General features: G+C 39.5%; 2 protein-coding genes across 3 annotated transcripts in view; one reads left to right on the forward strand and one right to left on the reverse strand.

Annotated features, from left to right (window-relative positions):
- Positions 1-7243, reverse strand: part of lmbr1 (limb development membrane protein 1) — a 39458-nt gene extending 32215 nt beyond the window's left edge. For both annotated transcript variants that reach the window (XM_040043752.1, XM_040043751.1), the window contains exons 1-2: positions 7060-7243; positions 1161-1233 (exon numbers count right to left, since the gene is read on the reverse strand). In XM_040043752.1, the coding sequence (XP_039899686.1) occupies positions 1161-1233; positions 7060-7122 (136 nt within the window). In that variant the 5' untranslated portion in view covers positions 7123-7243. The remainder of the gene's footprint in view (positions 1-1160; positions 1234-7059) is intronic.
- A 127-nt stretch (positions 7244-7370) lies between these two features.
- Positions 7371-19227, forward strand: nom1 (nucleolar protein with MIF4G domain 1). The gene is made up of 11 exons (XM_040043750.1): positions 7371-8412; positions 8518-8630; positions 9713-9908; positions 11753-12076; positions 12213-12323; positions 12588-12758; positions 14635-14756; positions 14852-14984; positions 16391-16522; positions 16623-16732; positions 18672-19227. Exons 1-11 carry the CDS (start codon positions 7489-7491, stop codon positions 18847-18849), a joined length of 2514 nt encoding a protein of 837 aa, XP_039899684.1. The 5' UTR covers positions 7371-7488; the 3' UTR covers positions 18850-19227.
- The last annotated feature ends 275 nt before the right edge of the window (positions 19228-19502 follow it).

Raw genomic sequence — 19502 nt, forward strand, 5'->3', positions numbered from 1 at the left:
CAGCAGGCTAAGAATTAAGACACAGTACCCTTAAATATTATGTACCAGTTTTGTTACCTTGGGATTCATTTAATTGTGGATAGTGGAAATTTCTATGTCACAAATGGTTAAGAGTAACAAGGCAATCCAAAGAAGTCCCACCCAGAACCAGAATAACCCTTGGACCTGTACTAATAATGCTTTTTACAACCATACAAGTGTTGATATTCTCCACTGACAGTAAACAGCTGGATGCACATGGTCACACATCCTATCTGAGCCTTCTTCCTGTTTTAAAAGAGCTTTTCCTCTACACTGTTGCAAGTGCTTACCTTATCATGTTAAGTACCTTGAGAAGACTTGTGCTAATGCTTTGGCACTATATAAAGAAAATTCAATTGAATCAAATCTCTGATTCTATTATCTAAAGCCAAAAAAAAAAAAAAAAAAAAAAAAAAAAATTTGATGATGGAAGCTAAAATATTCAATATAAAATTAGAAATGTGGTCTAAAAACAGTCCTAATGCCATGTAATCTAATGTAACACAGTAAATTTAGTGAAAATACTCACACATTATTTGCTCTATAACCCAAAACCCAAACCACTGGGTGCAGCCTAGTTTTCTACAGTTTAAATCTCCAGAAGGGATTTCTGATGTGAAGTGGTCTACTTTTAAAATAAGACAAGGTAAGGCTGGGTGACCTGGACAAACTATATTAGCCTTGGGAAAATGGGAAAGAGTTCACATTATCTACATGACTATTTTTGTGCTACATGTTTGTATTTTTCTTTTCTTCTTGTTCTTATCTCCTTGTTTGTCACACAGGTTACAATCAATGTTTTAGGCGACGTAGCTGAAGTTATCAACCTCACAGGACAGGTTATGTCAGCATTAACCTAACAGCTTTTGTGACCAAGTGGATTAATGTGGCCACAGCCCTTCCAACACAAAGCAGGCTGTGTTCAGGCGTGGGTGTGACCCAAAGCAAACAACTATAGTTTCCTTGGCTGTAAAAATCATGGGTTCTGAGTGTGAGCAAACACAGCATAAATGACAAAATAAGCAAACCTCTGTGATGCTTGGTGTGAGAATCGTTTCACCGCAGACACAGCGCTGCTTTTTAAGTGTTACAGACAGGCGAGAATTTTAGTCTGAACTCACATTTTGCACAGCACTTACCACTCTTCCTCTTGTATCTGGTTATGATGAAGTAGGACACGATGTAGAGGACGGCAAACAGGAGGAAGCAAATCTGAAACAACATCACAAGAATTTTAATGTAGGATTTATTATGACAAGGGATGAATCAGCACATTGGAGACACCATATGCACCATCCACCCAGCAGATTTTAAACCCCAAAATATCCCACATTAAGACTATGACACACTTAGGTATTAAAAGGATTGTCAAAGTATTTCTTACACCATATGCTGTATATACAATGCTAATACCATTGTGTGCAGCTCAAAATCAGTAATACGTGGTCTTAGGTACAGAGTAGTTATTGTGTTTTTATATGATGAAGTTGAAAGATCAAAACCTTCTTCTCAGAGCTTTACTGCGATACCACTGTTAAATGTACAAGCTGTGCTCCCCCACTCTGAGGAACACACTGGGAATTCATTTATATCTAAGGCATTATCAGGCTTGACAATCTCTCCCAATACTGTAAAATAATAGGATCAACAGAAGTAAATACAGGAAGAAATTGATGTGTTCTGAACTAGTAGATAACAAAGGAGACTTCAATCCCAACATTTGTATTTATCTGAATAATATTTTAGGCAAAACTCGACTGTCTATGGTGTCTGTCGCAAAGAATAGCTGGCTATAAGAAGGCATTTAGCTCAAACTTGTAGCCTACACGTCACTCTGGAGTTTCTTTGGAACCGGACTGAGACCACCTCGGGAGACCAGTTGTTTTGGTCCACACCCAAAAGCGATTACCGTGTTCACAAATGAACTGCACCAAAAGGAAAAACAAACCAGAGTCTGATATGAATGGACTAAATGGTGTGGATGTTAAAAGATCAAGACTGCCGTTTAACAGCAATGGCAGATTTCTTACAATGACCAACATATTCTGAGCTCACACAAGGTAACTTTTAGTTGTAATGGTGTAACCTCTAATTATTTGCATAAAAGCAATTTTGCATTTTGCATTAAAGCAAGTCAATAACTTCTCATGCTCTAATATTGAGCAATTTACTTTTTTTGTGTACCAGTAAATGATTACTGCAACTCAATTGTGCATGTCCCTTATGTCAGTTGCAAAGTTTATGCAGAAACCTTAATTGCAACCACATGATGGCACATTAACAGTGGCAACTAAGATGTTTAATATGACCCATTTATTCGATTAAAGTAGGAAAGTGAGAATTGCATTGTTGCTCTTATTTGTCTGATGACACTAATTAGGTCGAAGCTACATGCAAAGTGGTCCACAAATTAGATAACCACAGCCTCAAAACAAGCCACAGAAAGATCACTTTCCACATTCCCTTCTTCTCCTGTGACAGTGACCAGGACGCAACTAATCTTAGAAGCTCCCACTTCAGCACTTTGCACCTTGTCAACACCACATAGCTCACTGCGGCCGAGCTGGGGTTATGAGAGGATTCAACCAGATGCCAGGCGGACATACACATTACAGACAGGCAAACTGGCATAATAAGAAATGCCAAATGTCATAATGTGACAGCAGCAACAAAAACATTTTTCCTATCATATGCAGTCCCCTATCAAATGAAAGACTGCTCATATGTTTCTAGCTATAAATTCTGTAGCGATGCTGGTGCAAGCCGAATGATGTCCACAAAGTGGCAAACCCTGAACAAGACATCATCAGGTGCACAGAGCTGATAAAGCAGCACAGACACAAAGACACAGCAGTCTCTGAGGAGATAACAGCAACTTTCAGGCACAGCAGTGAACGCCAATGCTACTACCCTTCTTATCAATCCATTTTCCCTCAAAAAAAAAAAAAAAATGTAAATTTGCATTCTATGTAAAGGAAAAATCAGCGAGTGTTGACAAGGGGACGTCATTTAACCAGGTTGCAAACCATTTCCAAAAACTTATTTTATACATTCACTCACTGGGGCAAAATCCATAACGTCAATTATTTTTGGCCAATTCAACAGAATTTAGGGGCCATAAAACAAGGGAAAATGCCTTTTCATGTGAGGTGAAAGAAACCTCCCACAGGCTTGCCGGAAGTGAATTTTGACCTTTAAGGAGGGCAAAAGTAAAGGAAAAAGATGTGCTGAGAGGGCAAAATAAGCTTTTTTGAAAAACAGAATTTGGCACAACAATCGTTTCAGCATTACAATCCTATGTTAACAAATTGGTGGAAATTGGCTTGAACGGAAGAACAGCAATACCTTTTTCCCCGCTAAAAGGGGCTTAACAGATAAATAATCAACTTGTTTTCATGTACTGTGGCAATAAAACTCATTCAGGAGTAGTTTGATTTCAGAGACAAAAACCTGAAATATCCATCTATTTTGCAGATTAAGTTATTAAAAACAATATTATTAACAGAGGTACATTCTGGGCAGTACTGTATACCATTAGCTTGAGTGTGTTTTTGATGTGTGCATTACCTTAAATAGCGTTATCTTCAGACTTCTCTAACACATTTCCAAACTTTAATTATTGCCAGATTATCAGAAAGATGCTTATTAGACAAGGGAAGGATCTTTCCTAATGCTGTGATGACCACCACAAGGCAAAAACATTAGCAATAAACCAGAATAAACTGGTGAAATTAATAATTTGTCCCTCCTTTTGGTTAAAGTGTCACTAGTCTGGGTATTTAATAATGGAAGAATATGATTTTGGTTTAGCATCACAGATGAATATACTGAAAAAGACCAGCCTTTTCAGAAACTTAAGTAGTAAAAAGTACTTTCTCATAATGGTAACAATCTCATAAAATAATAATAATAATAATAATAATAATAATAATAATAATAATAATAATAATAATAATTATTATTAGTATTATTATTATTATTATTATTATTATTATTATTACTACTAAACAATGGCTGATTGTGACGTCAATTATAATAAAACTTTTTATTTTGTAAAATACAATGGTTAATAGTCTACAAAAAAAAATGTGAAAGCCTGATAATGACCTACAAGCTTTGTGATGAGATGACAAAGAAATATGATTACTGTCCAAAACATGTGTGAACTGTGGTCAAAATTATTCAACTCTAACCTGATTTTTCTCAGTAACCTAATTTTCTACATTCTTGCTAAACATAGGCACAGAATTTTTGTGTTATTATTTACAAGTGGTTTCATTGTGGAAGAAAAATGATTCCCAGTTAGGGCCTGATGAGAACATGAGGTCCTGTCACTGAGAGATGTTTACTGACTTTAAGCCTAACCTACAGTAACCCCAACTGCAAAACAAGTACACACAATAACTGGAAAATATCAGTCGCCTGGCACCTGTATTTAAAAAAAAAAAAAAAAAAAAAAAAATCCATCCATAAGCTGACTCACCACAGACATCAAGATGAAATGATACACTGATGTTAATCCATCACACAGAACGATTTGCAGTTAGAAATGTTGATATAAGATACTGACATCCAGGCGTACAGGCTCAGGACAAAATGTGCAAGCTAAAGCTCAGATGTTGGCCTTGCTTAGTGCTGAGATATCTGATAGTCTCTATATTACACAAGATTCTGACAGGAATAATTAAGGAGACTTACTCTAAACCTCTGAAAACTGAAACCTTTTTTACTCTTTTAGTTTTCTTTTATTTGTTTTTTTTCTCCCACCTAGAGCTATGGAGACATCAAGACACCACAATTCAATGAGAAAAGACAGGAAACTGTATAGCCAAAGGCTAATTTTGGAAAAACACTGATAGACAGTATATTAAAGTTGTTTTAAAAAAAAGAAATGGAGTTTCTAGCAAAGCATTTCACAAATAGGTAAGTCTAGAGCCACTCTGCCGGACAAACTTTGTATTGATACATCTAAATGAAATTAAACAGCTTCTACCGTATGCTGTGTAAAAAAGAACAGGTGACACACTGCTGATAAGATAACTGCCACATGAATAAATTAGGTGGTTGTGTTACTTAGCAATGCTATATTTTTTGTATTGTGAGCTTAAAAGTTACTATGGACAGTCTCTAACACACAGAAAGAGAGACTTAACGAGAGAGATATGACATTCAAGGAAATCCAAATTTGAAATCTATGGAAGAAATCTGCAACAGCAAATACAGTGGTAGAACGTTTATAAAAACCTTATTTTGGATGAAAAGTCAGTAGACAGTCTTGACTGGTAACTATTCAAGCAGCCTTTATGTCCCAGGGACCACTGAACTCTAATTTAATTTAGATGGCTGGTGATTGCATTAGATAGTTTCTTGAAAGACAGAATGTACTGTTGCAGTGGGGAAACATCTCTCCGATAAGAACCTAACATACATGCATATTGCATTGTCACAAATCACCTTTATATTATTTGCCAAATTCAACAGACTGTAACATGTCAACAAAATGGTCTTCTACATAAAATGCATAGATATAACTATCAAAACATTAACAATGTTAATTCTACTAAAGCAGGAAGGCTTTAAATGATCATATAATGGGATTTAATCACCCCTAATTACACAGTGAATGACATATGAGACAAACTGGTTACATTTCCAGGGTGTACCCCGCCCCTTGTACTGGATAATCAGAAGAAAATGGATGGACGGTCTACACTGGGATGTGGCATTACACCGATATTGACTGATGATAGTTTTTAGAAATACTGGTGGACGCCAGTGCTACCCCTCAGCCTCCTAGTAGATACATGTATGGTGTCAATTAGAAAATCCTAAGCCACCTTCTTCTCAAGTTATCGCTTTCACAAGATTTTCAAAAAACAACATAACCTCTGACCTTGAGGTTGAGGTCACTGACATTCAAACTTGTCTGAGATTTTTAGCTACACCTGTAGTATTAATTTCGAACTCCTATGCCACCTTGAGTTATCGCAGTCACACACTTGCTTGTCAACAACATCTACCCACTCAGGTGATGATAATACCCCATCAGACTTTTACAGCTGGGAGGTAAAAAGGAAATAATGGTACTGTGTTTAAAAATAAAAACATATTAAACAGAGGTTTTATGCTCAAAATGGAGCTTTGACGAGTGACAATGAATGTAATCATGATTAGTCCTCATGCCTCACTTAACAAAAGCAGGTGCATTTTTCCTGTTATTTCTATCTTTTAAAAAAACTACAATAAACCACTGTATAATATAACTTATATTAATAAACACATCATGAGTGAAGATGGATTTTTCCACAAAGATATCACTGTAATTATCAATATCATCTGGTGAGCAGGATAAACCTGCAGTCAAAATCTGATACGGTTACTCTGTACTAAATTTTAATTTATTTAATTTAAACTAGTTTGTACAGATTACGTGTCATATGGTGGCTTCTGTAACACAAAGATTACCCAACTTTAAAGATAAAGTATAGCTTATCTTTGCAGCCAAACTCTACGATAAAATGTAAAAACCAGGTATTACGACAATATCATGCGATAAAAATCTGATATGGTGACTGCGAAAAAGTGTATGGTTTTTAAACGGAGCATCAAGCAGCGAGAACATAAACACTTCATCCTGATTTGAAACATATGCGACACACAAAGCTTGAATTAGACAGGACCCTGACATTTTGTCAATGCCACAGTCACAGTTACCTCTACTTAACCGTGGGGATGTTTACATGCCAAATAACATCATATAGTGCGTTAGCCAAGTTCTCCTGTGATTAACTTGGTGGCAGCTAGCGTTAACGGAAGCTCGTGTTAATTAGCGGGTTCACGCGCTTTTTTATATTTAAACCCAACTTGGTGTGTGACATAACCGGGTATCAAATTTCATTGTTTCTTTTTTACATTTTTTAAGTGGGTCTTAAAATACAATATCAAGCTTAAACGAATACTGCCGAGTCAAACTGACAGGCAAAGCTAACGCTAGCAACCGTTAGCGAGCTAGGCTCGACTAGCCGCTCCGCTACTTACGATGTACTCCCGAACTTGGCTGTGGAAATTCTGCTCTCTAATAGTCACATCGTCTTCTTCCATTCTTCATATTGCAAGAACAATTAAAGCTACTGAGTCCCTACATTCTCGCCTGTACAGCTGACAGCAACCAGGGTAGCAACTCCTCCTGCTTCGACTTTACTGTTCTGCATAGACTGCTCTGACTGGTTAAAGACAGTTTACATCGGAGCGACGTAAACCACCCCCGAAAAACCGCCCCAAAATAAAATACGTCATCAGCTGCCCTGGAAGGGAAAGGTCACGTGTTTCTGGGTCATCCTCATGGAGGCCCATGTGCATTGTAAGGTATTTATATGATCAGAATAGTTCAGTTTCTTTTATTTTGTGTGCTTGTAGCAGTTTACAGGCTAAGCTATCTCTAAGCTAGCTACCGTTGAATTCGTAGAAATGAAAGGGAACTGGAAGCATAAAGGTAAGACGAAGAATAAGAAGAAAGGCAATGCCGTGTTACAGAAGTACAGGGAGGCAGTGGATGTCTTCCTTAAAAGCAAAGGTGGCTCGGAAGAAGCGGAGAGTGACCAGAGGTTGAGATTTGTGAAAAAGAAGAGCCGAAAGGAACTACGCAAGGAAAAGCGGAAAATGAAAAAAGCCAAAATGAAAAGTCACTACGAGGGCAAAAACACCGTCTCTCTGCCCCCAAGTGATGAAGGAAACCCGAAAATAAGAGCTGACAAGCATCAACAACCACACACGCAGAAAAAGAAAATGGAGAAAACAAAGAAGGAAGGGTCGAAGTCGCATCCAAGCGAGCCTAAAGACAAGTCAGACAAGTCTGAGACACCACCTCCTTCCAAGAAAGGCAAGCGAGTCAATAAGCTTCAGGAAACAAGAAAATTGGCACTTATGGAGGCAAATGAACAAGAGGACAGAGAAATAAAGAAGCTGGAGCGATGTCTTGGATTAAATAAAAGGAAAAACAAAAAAAGTCTCCCTCAGTCTTTTGTGGCTGATGGACTTGATTACATACTTGGGGTGCTTGACTCTGGATCATCAGCTGTGGGCTTGTATGAAGATGATGATGTTGACATGGAAACAGCCAAAGAGAACTTTAAAAAGCTAGATGACTCTCAGGGGTCAGGCGAGGACCCGGAATCTGAAGGAGAGATGGCGAGTGAAGGCAGCGATGATGACATTGATGATGACGGTGAAGATGAAGATGATGACATGTCTAATGAAGAGGAAGCGGATGAAGATGAGGAAATGGAGGATGACCAGGAGGGGCTTAATGATAGTGGCGGGCCTGATTCGGAAGATGAAAAAGAAGGGGAAACAGAGGAAGAAACAGACGCTCCCGATACAAAAACGGAGACTGTGAGTGCAGATACATGTAATATCTGATTGTTTCTATCACTTCATTAGATAATCTTGCTTACTGATCTATTAATCTAATAATAAACTAATTCTTACAATGTCAAGGTCACCTCCACAAGTGGCAAGTACGTGCCACCTCATTTGCGTAACATGGGAGATGATAAACGCAAAGCTGAGCTAGAAAAACTGAAGAGGAACGTGAAAGGTCTGATGAACAGGTAACACAATGAAATCGATCCCCCAATGGGAATTTTATTTATATAGCACATTTCATTATATGAATCAATTGATTTTGGGTCTTTTTTTAAATACATGGCTGTAATTGTCTGGTAGAACAGGTCACCTACTAATCAGATGGTTGGTGATTCAATCACTGGCTGCTTCAGTCTGCATTGTTGGTCAAGATGTAAACCTCTAGTTGCTCTCAGATGAATTCATCAGAGGGTCAATGTTAGATAGAAATAATTTAAAGTGGTGAATGAGGCATATATAAAGTGCTCAGGTAGAGTAGAAAAGTGCTATATAAGAACCAAATCTATGAAAGCAGGCAGCTTGTTCCAAAGAACAGGACCACAGTACCTATAAGCAGCTTCACCACACCTTCTAACTCTGGGAAGGCTTAAAAGATCTGAAGCTGATGACATGAGAGGTCTGACTGGGTTGCAAACACTGAGCAAATCTGGGGGCCCGAACCTATTGATATGATAAAACTGCAATCACTGTCCAAAATAATGAGACCTAGATCATAAATATGAACGAATTTTCTGTCTCTGACTTCTTGGACCAACAACATATAACAGCTAAAATAGTTAAATAATAACTGATGTGCGACGTTATAGCTCCACTGGTTGAGCAGGTGACCCATATATCGAAAGGCTGCAGGGACTTCGTTCAATTTGGACCTGGTCCATTTCCTGAGGGTCATTCCCCCCTGCTCTCCCTACTTTCCTGTGTATTCTTGACTGTTATGTCCAATAAAGGCTGAAAACACCCCTCCCCCTTTTAAAAACAAAATGTATTACCCATTTATAATGTATTATTATAAATGGGTAATTTTGATGGATTTTAATCCAGCTTTTATACAGAGACTTTTCTGCAACCAACTATTAGAAGCAAACAAACATTTTATAAAATATTAATTAATCACTTCAGGAATTATTCAGTGGAAGGTCTTGCTTGTTACCTGGTTAGTTAGATGCAGGTAGTGAAAGAAGTAGGTAGTTTAAATTCCCACACATAGGAAAAACTAATGTAAGTTATTTAAATTCTGCACAGTTCATTGTTGTTTTGTCATCCTCAGGTTGAGCGAGCCCAACATGTCATCCATCTGCGGTCAGCTAGAGGAGCTGTATATGAGCTCCAGCAGGAAGGACATGAACGACACCCTGACAGAGTTGCTGCTAGCAGCCTGCGTCACCCCGACCCTGATGCCAGACAGATTACTGATGGAGCACATCCTGCTTGTCAGCATCCTCCATCATGCTGTGGGCTTGGAGGTAAGAGAGCCTCCTTTGAGCCCTCAATTTGAGGTTTATGGTCTGCCAGAAATTTTCAAATAGACAAAGAGGTATTTAAAATATGGCTTGTAGGCTGGTTTTACTTCCTGTAAACTTGTGGAGATGCTCAGATCTGGTACATGGATAGAAGCGTTAACACGGTTGCTGGTGTGTGTGAGAAATAAAAACCACTGACCTGATTCACATCAGCTCTTAGATTATTTACAGGAGGCTGTTTTTCTAACTGGCTAGCTTCTTTTGCACATCTCAGTTGAAAAGTAATACCCTTTAAATAAATTGGAAGGGGATCTGTAAGACTGATTGTTATCTGTCAGTTTGATTGGTTTACGTCATTCTCTAAATGACATAAAACATAAATATTAAACTCAGGCCTACCAGGCAAATTCAAGGTCGGGTTATTCCAGCATGGCATGCTACAAAGACTCTTGTTTATCATCCATAGTGGAGGAATTCAGCGTGGCAATGTGCAGGGTTGTAATGCTCCTTAGAGACTCGACTGATAACAAGGTGACTGACACAGGAGTCACTACAATAGCTGGATGCAAAAGCAGGCACATCAGTGGCACAAGCAGAAAGTATGCTGAAATTGAGAGAAGTTACTGGCAACCCCTGCTTGGGGCGTCAGGGATTCGGATCCACTCACTTCCAGTAATGGGTAAAATCTGATCCAAGACAGAGGAGAGACATGGTCCAAGCTGAGGTCTGGGAGTTCGAGGAGGAAGGTAGAGTGTCCAGGGCAAAAGCACTGGGTTCACAAGGAACCTGGATGAAGTGAGATTACTTGGGCTAAACTTTGGAGATTGGAGCCTTGCTCCGCTCAGTTTATTACGCCCTTCCATCACCAACAAGCTACAGAGGGAACAGAGGGTGGCAGGCCTGGCTATTCCCAGTCCAAGTAGGATGCAGGGGGTTCCCTGCACAGTCTGAGTGGAACACACTCACGGCTTTTGGAATAACAGGAAGAGATAAAAAGGCAGCCATCCATAGGTTAGAGGAGGCTGCCGAGAGAGCTTCTTGTTGGCTCTAGAATAAGAGGGAGGAGGGTAACTGGGGACCAGGAGGAGGGTAACTGGGGACCAGGAGAAGATGGGCACTGACTGGCCATCACTGCTGATCCAACGACCTGAGGCTGTTGTTTTTCAGGGTCGAAACGCCCGATAATAGTTGAACACTACCTGACGACATCTTCTCCTGGTCGAAGTCGCTGTAGCACTATATATAGTTTTATAAACATTAGGCTGATATTTTAAGCCATGTGCTATTGGCTTAAACATTTGGGTTTGTTTATAAACCTTGTCATATATTAAATTTTTGGCACTTTTTTATTATTTGGCATATTATTCCACACTTAAATGTTTCAGATCATCAAACAAATGTTAATATTGAACAAAGATAACCCGAGTAAAATACAAAATGCAGTTTTTAAATGATGATTTTATTTGTTAAGGGAAATAATGCTATCTAAACTAAATGTGGTGAAAAAGTATTTGCAGCCTCTTATTAAATCATTAATCTGCTGAGATTAAACACACTGGCCATAATCAGTTCATGCCTTTATACTCAAGCACACTTGGGTTCTGCAGCAGGACAATAATCCAAAACAGACCAGCAAAAACCTAATGATGGTTTTGGAGTGGCCTAGTCAGAGTCTGGACTTCAATCTGATCGAGATGTTTTGTCATATTAAATTTTCTTTCACATGAAAAATGTATGTGTAAAGAAATAAGAATTCAGGAAAGCAGAAAAAAAGCAGATACTTTTTCATAGCGCTGTATATTGCTCTCATGTTGATCACATATCATATATATCCTCTCCTTTTGCAGGTAGGAGCCCATTTTCTGGAGACAGTTGTGCGAAAGTTTGACGAGCACTACAAGAACCCGAGTGGAGGCAAAGAGTGCGACAACCTGATCGCCATCGTTGCTCACCTGTATAACTTCCAGGTGGTACATTCCGTCCTCATCTTCGACATCCTAAAACTGCTGGTGGGAACATTTACAGAAAAGGACATCGAGCTGGTCCTGTTTGTGCTGAGGAATGTCGGCTTCGCCCTGAGGAAGGACGATCCTCTAGCTCTGAAGGAGCTCATCTCTGAAGCCCAACGCAAGGCCAGCGATATGGGGTCGAAGTTTCAGGATCAAACCAGGGTAGGGAGATGAGATCAGATTTTGTTTTGTTTTTTAAACCAAGATTACGTTTTATTTCCTAACTGATCACAATGCTGTGTCATGATTTCTCAACCAAGTTTAGAAGCATTTCTGACTTGTGTAAACCCGTCCTCAGGTGCGTTTCATGCTGGAAACAATGATGGCATTGAAAAACAATGACATGAGGAAGATCCCTGGCTATGATCCCGAGCCTGTGGAGAGACTGAGGAAGCTGCAGCGGAGTCTGGTGGGTGAAAGCCATATTTTATTTGATTTTATTACCTGCATTATTAAAAATAAGTCTAAGCCTGAACTTAATCCTATTAAACATGATAATCATTCTTTTAGCCTCCACTTGTACCACCAGGTGGCCCCAGAGTACCAGTTTAATAGACCTAAACTTCTACTTTAATAGTTCACACCTTCAGGAATCCTGTCACAATATTACCAACTAATATAACTGGTGTTAACCAGCTGAGTCTTCTCATGGCTAACACCTTGTGATGCTCAGATCCACAGAAGCGCAGGGGGCAGTGACATGAAGCTGAGGGTCTCTCTTGATAGTCTCCTGGCAGCAGAGCAGGTGGGCCGCTGGTGGATTGTCGGCTCATCGTGGAGCGGCGCTCCCATGATCAGCAAGCAAGAGGACACAACCACAAAACAAAGCCCTGCTCAAGGACAGGTAGAGTACCGGAGCTGCAGAAGACATTAAATTATTATAGCAGCACTCATGTTTAAATTAGGCAGCCTGGAGCACATCTGGATTAGTGTGAGACATCTGCTTCAGATGTGTGTATATCCATGAAAATTCAACGTGTCTGTCTGCTGTGTTCAAAAATGGTAGAAAAACATGTGGGAGGCACTGATTGATTTTCAAAGAATGACTGTTTGTCTTAATGCCTTAGAAGAATTATTGTATTGGTTAGCAAAAACTGATCGATATGAGGGGTGGATATTGATTTTTTTTTTCTTTTTTTCATGACAAAAAAATGAAAGACAACAAGTTGGACAGAAGCATTATTAAATTAGAAATTAAACGTATTCCTATAAGGATCATCATTTTGAAGCAGATCTGACATCTAAGAGGGCCACAGATCCTTTCAAAGGTGACATTTTCCATCTTCCGTGTGTGGCCTTGGCGTGTTCTTCACTGATGAAGCAATGGATCGCTTCACCTAGAGTAAACACACATCCAAGGATATAACCAGTTTTACAGGTAGCTTCACATCCAGTAGTTTGGATATTATTTGTAAGATCTGGGGTGTGCGTTCAGTTAAGACAATGAACAGAATAAGACAATATTTACCTAGAATAATTACTTGGTAACTGTTAATTTTGTCCTTGCAGAAGCAAAGGAGACAGAGTTTATCATGAATTTTAACCGCTCCACCACTTCATTCTGGCTCCTTCGATCATGAGAACAGTTAATAAAGAAGCAATAAAGCCTCCCTGTGCAAACCCAAGGTTTTGCTTGGTCACCCCGATGTTCAGAGTGAACGGCCTCCTCATGAGCACAGCTGAGGAGACTCTAGCAATGATGACGCTACCACAATAAACCCTTTAAATTACTCGCTTCCAAGAAGAAAACTAATAGATTTTTTTTTTTCAGTTCCAACAGTTCCTGGATCTAAAATTTTCCTTCTGCAGCTAATATGTAATGTGTACATTTTGACACTGTAACTCTGACCACCTGATGGTTGCCACCATATTTTTTTTTTCCATTTTCCTCGCCATGTGCTTAAAAAAACGTTAGTGCACTTCTAGGCAGATCAAATTAAGATAACATTTTTTTTCCTCCTTTCACTTAAGCATATTTGGACACTGTAAATGTGAATAAGTTGCTAGTACTTAAAAAATAAGTACCCAAACTTGTTGCCTTAGTTGACTTGAGATAGCCAAGTTAGGGGAACTTGTTCTCTGTGATCGCACAGTGCTTAGAATAACTTGATTTTTCTGAGTGAGCAATACTAAATGAATTAGTTCAACTGAGATATATGCCAATATATATCAGTTACAATACTAAATGAATTAGTTCAAGTTACACATTGGACATATGTCAGCTGACATATATGTTAGTTGGCATGTGTCATGTATGTCAGCTGATCTATATTGACATATGTCAGTTGAACTAATTCGTTTAGTATTGCTCACTCAGAAAAATCAAGTTATTCTAAGCACCGTGCACTCAAAATAAGCAAGTTGCACTAAGTTGGCTGGACTTAGTTCTTATTAATGCTTTTCTGCAGCAGTATCTCTGTTGGCCCCAAGGAGGCAGCAAGTTTCTTTCCACTCTGCGTCTATGCTGTTCGTCAACATTCCCATGAGTCCGACATTTAGCCGGTTTATCTTTTTATAGAATATTTTCAGGAACTGTACTATGATCACAGCCCTCAATTTTATTCCTTTTATATATTTTCCGTATTTGCACCAAAGTCTTAACCTGCAGCTATGTTGGGACAATGATTAACAAATAAATAAGGTACAAGGAAAGCATGGCTTCATCAGTAATGGCAGCATTTATCGTTCTATAACTGTTGTCATTGTTTTATTTGTTTTAGTTTAGTGCCAAAGTGTTAGAGCTGGCCAGGAAACAAAGGATGAACACCGATGTCAGAAGGAACATCTTCTGTGTGCTTATGACCAGTGAAGATTACCTGGATGCATTTGAGAAGCTGTTGAGGTTTGTTTCGTCTCACATCTGTTTCTTTCTTCAGTTTTTGGAGTAGTTTAGCCCATTTGAAAGTTTTATTTATTTTTAATTTGCTATGTTTAAAGGATGGGTCTGAAGGACAAGCAGGAGAGAGAGATTGTTCATGTTCTGATGGACTGCTGTCTCCAAGAGAAAAACTTCAACGCCTTTTACGTCATACTGGGAGAGAAATTTTGCTCACATGACCGTCGCTTCCAGGTAGCCTTATTAGCAAAACCATGTAAGACATGTGCTGCTTGTTCAATCAATGGTTATGGTAGATTATACTGTAAATCCTTCTTATAATATTTTAGTTTTAAGGTCTCGTAAGTTTGCATAATCAGTTTAAAAGTTTTCATTATGGGATTTAATTACCTGGCACGTGCATATGACCACCCGGTCTCTCAAACTGTGTGTGATCTGTGTGTGGCCTGCAGTTCACCTCTGCAGTGTGGGAGCCTCTGACACCTCTGGCTTCTGATTTGACTCAAACTGTGATTACAAACAATGGCGTTGAGACCACACTTCCTACTTTGCTGTCATGTAGGCCAGCAGCTCATATCGGAAACTGGTGACCATTGTCCTCATCAAAGAGCTCCAGAACGGAGCTGGTGGGAATGTTTGCTTTTCACATGTAAACTGGGTCTCGATGAGAGGGTTATCTCTTTAGAGGAGTCGGTTATTTAAGGTGCTTAATTTGGTAATCACTGATGACAGTATTGTGGATATAGTGTTGTGTAAAGTCTTTAGCCATCCCTCATTTCTATCTGTTTTGCATCAATGAGCCAGACTTGTCCTTTATTTTAAAGTGATCTTGAGCAATAGTTCTCCGGGCTTTCTGGGGAATCTTTTGTCATTGGCTGCTTTTTCACCCATTTTCAGTCAAGTTCTTGTAAGTGTTTTTAAGCCACTTAAAACTTGCATATGAATCATTCAAGCATAAAAAAAGCACATAATTTGTTCCCATTTCTTTGTCATTAGTAGAATTTACAGAAATGCCAAAGGTAAATTTGACAGGATTATAATAGTTTTCTTTTTGCACCGATGGGGTGAATCACAAAACGCTATTGGCCGAAAACTTGGCATATTTAGGCATCATGTGCAGCGTGTCCTAAAAATTTAAGTAAACTGGACACGTGAATGACAAAAGAAGAAATGGCATTAAGAAAAAAACTATATACTGCAGATGAACAGTGTCTAAAAGGCGTCTTCTTAAGAAAAAAAATGGTTTGGAGCTGGTTTTCAGTGGTGTTAGGGGTCATGTTAGATTTTGCTCCACTATATAGTACTATCTGGAAAGCATCTGATTGCCAGCGGCTTCATTTCTCAGCATAAAAATGATCCCAAACACACTGTCAATGCAGAAAATGCATACCTAGATAATGTCCCACTGTGTGTTTTTCTATCGGTCGTAGATTGGCCTCCACAGAGCTCGAACCTCAACATTATTGAAGCAGTGTGGGTTCATCGTGACAGAAAAATAAAAGCCAGCTAATATCCAAAGAAGGGCTTTGAATGTTCTTCAAGAAGCCTGAAGGACTATTCCTGTTCTTTTACACAATACTATATGATATGTGTGTTTCTGGATTTAATTGTTCCTTCAAACCCTCTCTCCTTTCTCATAGATGACTTTCCAGTTCAGCCTCTGGGACAAGTTCAGGGAGCTGCCCAACCTTTCCAGCAGCACCTTTAACAATCTGGTCCACCTGGTCACCTGGTTCCTTCAGAGGAAATGCCTCTCACTCTCCATTCTCAAAGTAATTAATATTATGTATATATTACATGTATTTAGTTGATTTTACAGATTAAATCTTTAAACCTATTCTTTGCATTAACCTCTGCTGTTTGTGCCTTTAGGTAATAGAGTTTGGGGAACTAGATAAGCCCACAGTGCGCTTCTTGCGTCAGGTGCTGACCAAACTGCTGAAAGAAACTGAGCCCGAGGAGCTGGCCAGCATATTTGGAAGGTGAGCTGCACAACATCAGGAGAGTGATGTCACACATAGCAGGGGATAGTTTAGGGTTTTTTCCATTTGATTTAGAAAGGTTGTCTCTGTAGAGTGCATGGAACTCTTTCTTCCTGTAAAGCCACCAGAGCTATGGTTTTCACATCGGTGCAGTCGGACATCACACAGAGTTTGTAGCCAGGAACTGCTGGTGCACCTCTGTTAAGAAAAACAAAATTAAGAACTGCAGCCATGACTAAAGCCCTGTGAGGGTGCACTGGGGCATAGCTGTGTTAGAGCTATACCACATGGCTGTACCATCCACCTTCTACAGCGAGTGCAGAATTATTAGGCAAATGAGTATTTTGTCCACATCATCCTCTTCATGCATGTTGTCTTACTCCAAGCTGTATAGGATCGAAAGCCTACTACCAATTAAGCATATTAGGTGATGTGCATCTCTGTAATGAGAAGGGGTGTGGTCTAATGACATCAACACCCTATATCAGGTGTGCATAATTATTAGGCAACTTCCTTTCCTTTGGCAAAACGGGTCAAAAGAAGGACTTGACAGGCTCAGAAAAGTCAAAAATTGTGAGATATCTTGCAGAGGGATGCAGCAGTCTCAAAATTGCAAAGCTTCTGAAGCGTGATCATCGAACAGTCAAGCGTTTCATTCAAAATAGTCAACAGGGTCGCAAGAAGCGTGTGGAAAAACCAAGGCGCAAAATAACTGCCCATGAACTGAGAAAAGTCAAGCGTGCAGCTGCCAAGATGCCACTTGCCACCAGTTTGGCCATATTTCAGAGCTGCAACATCACTGGAGTGCCCAAAAGCACAAGGTGTGCAATACTCAGAGACATGGCCAAGGTAAGAAAGGCTGAAAGACGACCACCACTGAACAAGACACACAAGCCGAAACGTCAAGACTGGGCAAAGAAATATCTCAAGACTGGTTTTTCTAAGGTTTTATGGACTGATGAAATGAGAGTGAGTCTTGATGGGCCAGATGGATGGGCCCGTGGCTGGATTGGTAAAGGGCAGAGAGCTCCAGTCCGACTCAGACGCCAGCAAGGTGGAGGTGGAGTACTGGTTTGGGCTGGTATCATCAAAGATGAGCTTGTTGGGCCTTATCGGGTTGAGGATGGAGTCAAGCTCAACTCCCAGTCCTACTGCCAGTTTCTGGAAGACACCTTCTTCAAGCAGTGGTACAGGAAGAAGTCTGCATCCTTCAAGAAAAACATGATTTTCATGCAGGACAATGCTCCATCACACGCGTCCAAGTACTCCACAGCGTGGCTGGCAAGAAAGGGTATAAAAGAAGAAAAACTAATGACATGGCCATCCTTGTTCACCTGATCTGAACCCCATTGAGAACCTGTGGTCCATCATCAAATGTGAGATTTACAAGGAGGGAAAACAGTACACCTCTCTGAACAGTGTCTGGGAGGCTGTGGTTGCTGCTGCACGCAATGTTGATGGTGAACAGATCAAAACACTGACAGAATCCATGGATGGCAGGCTTTTGAGTGTCCTTGCAAAGAAAGGTGGCTATATTGGTCGCTGATTTGTTTTTGTTTTGTTTTTGAATGTCAGAAATGTATATTTGTGAATGTGGAGATGTTATATTGGTTTCACTGGTAAAAATAAATAATTGAAATGGGTATATATTTGTTTTTTGTTAAGTTGCCTAATAATTATGTACAGTAATAGTCACCTGCACACACAGATATCCCCCTAAAATAGCTAAAACTAAAAACAAACTAAAAACTACTTCCAAAAACATTCAGCTTTGATATTAATGAGTTTTTTGGGTTCATTGAGAACATGGTTGTTGTTCAATAATAAAATTATTCCTCAAAAATACAACTTGCCTAATAATTCTGCACTCCCTGTATAAACTGCTATTAGCTAACACCTTGAAAGTCAGTTGTGACTCTTTTTGTTTCCCTTCTGCCAGGATTTCAGGAATTCCCAAGCTAGGAATGCTGAGGGAGGGCTTGAAGCTTTTCATTGACCACTTCCTCCTGAAGAGCGTCCTGTCCCAGGGAGCACCAGAGAAAGCAGCATTGCTGTCAGAGCGTGCCCAACTCGCCACCAAAGCCATGGAGGCAAAAGAGACAAAGCTAAAACTGTAAAACACAGAAACACACACAGCAAAAACTCAAAATGTGGACTGTGATGAAAAAACAAAAAACTGGAACAACAGAAGACCTTTTAATACCAAAACACAAACCTACTGTGTTACTTATAAAGGAAACAAGGAAATGAAGAAGATGTGGTTAAATCTACCAGTTTGCCTTGGTGTGTCTTTGTACAATAAAGAAAGATTTTTACATTTGAAAGTTATTGATTCCCTCAGGCACACACCAGCGTTTAAAGGGTAATCCACTGTAATAAATAATTACATAATGTTCATGCGCTTGTATATTTGTTATGAAAGAAAATGTCGTGTACCTTCATGTCAAAGAAAACCTCAATAAATTAACTTTCAACTCCTTTATGTGGAAAAAGAACTGTTTTGTGTTGGCGTAAGTCTGTCTACGTTTTCTTCAGAGACTGCCCTCGGGGAGGCAGTGTGCATCAAGAGTTAATATTGCACAGTTTGGTCACCTGGGTCTATTCTTCTGGGCTTTGCTGAGTCTATTTACACCTTCCACATGATAAAGCAACTTTTAATCTGGTCTTTTTCAGCCTTAAACGTGGCTGATTGCTGCATATTTGTGTATGTCTATCCTTTTGTGGATATTTGCTGTAGGAGCAGAGAGAACCGAGAGGTGTTTACACGCCT

This window comes from Simochromis diagramma, unplaced genomic scaffold, assembly GCF_900408965.1.
Source record: "Simochromis diagramma unplaced genomic scaffold, fSimDia1.1 OVJJ01000602.1, whole genome shotgun sequence".
NCBI lineage: Eukaryota > Metazoa > Chordata > Actinopteri > Cichliformes > Cichlidae > Simochromis > Simochromis diagramma.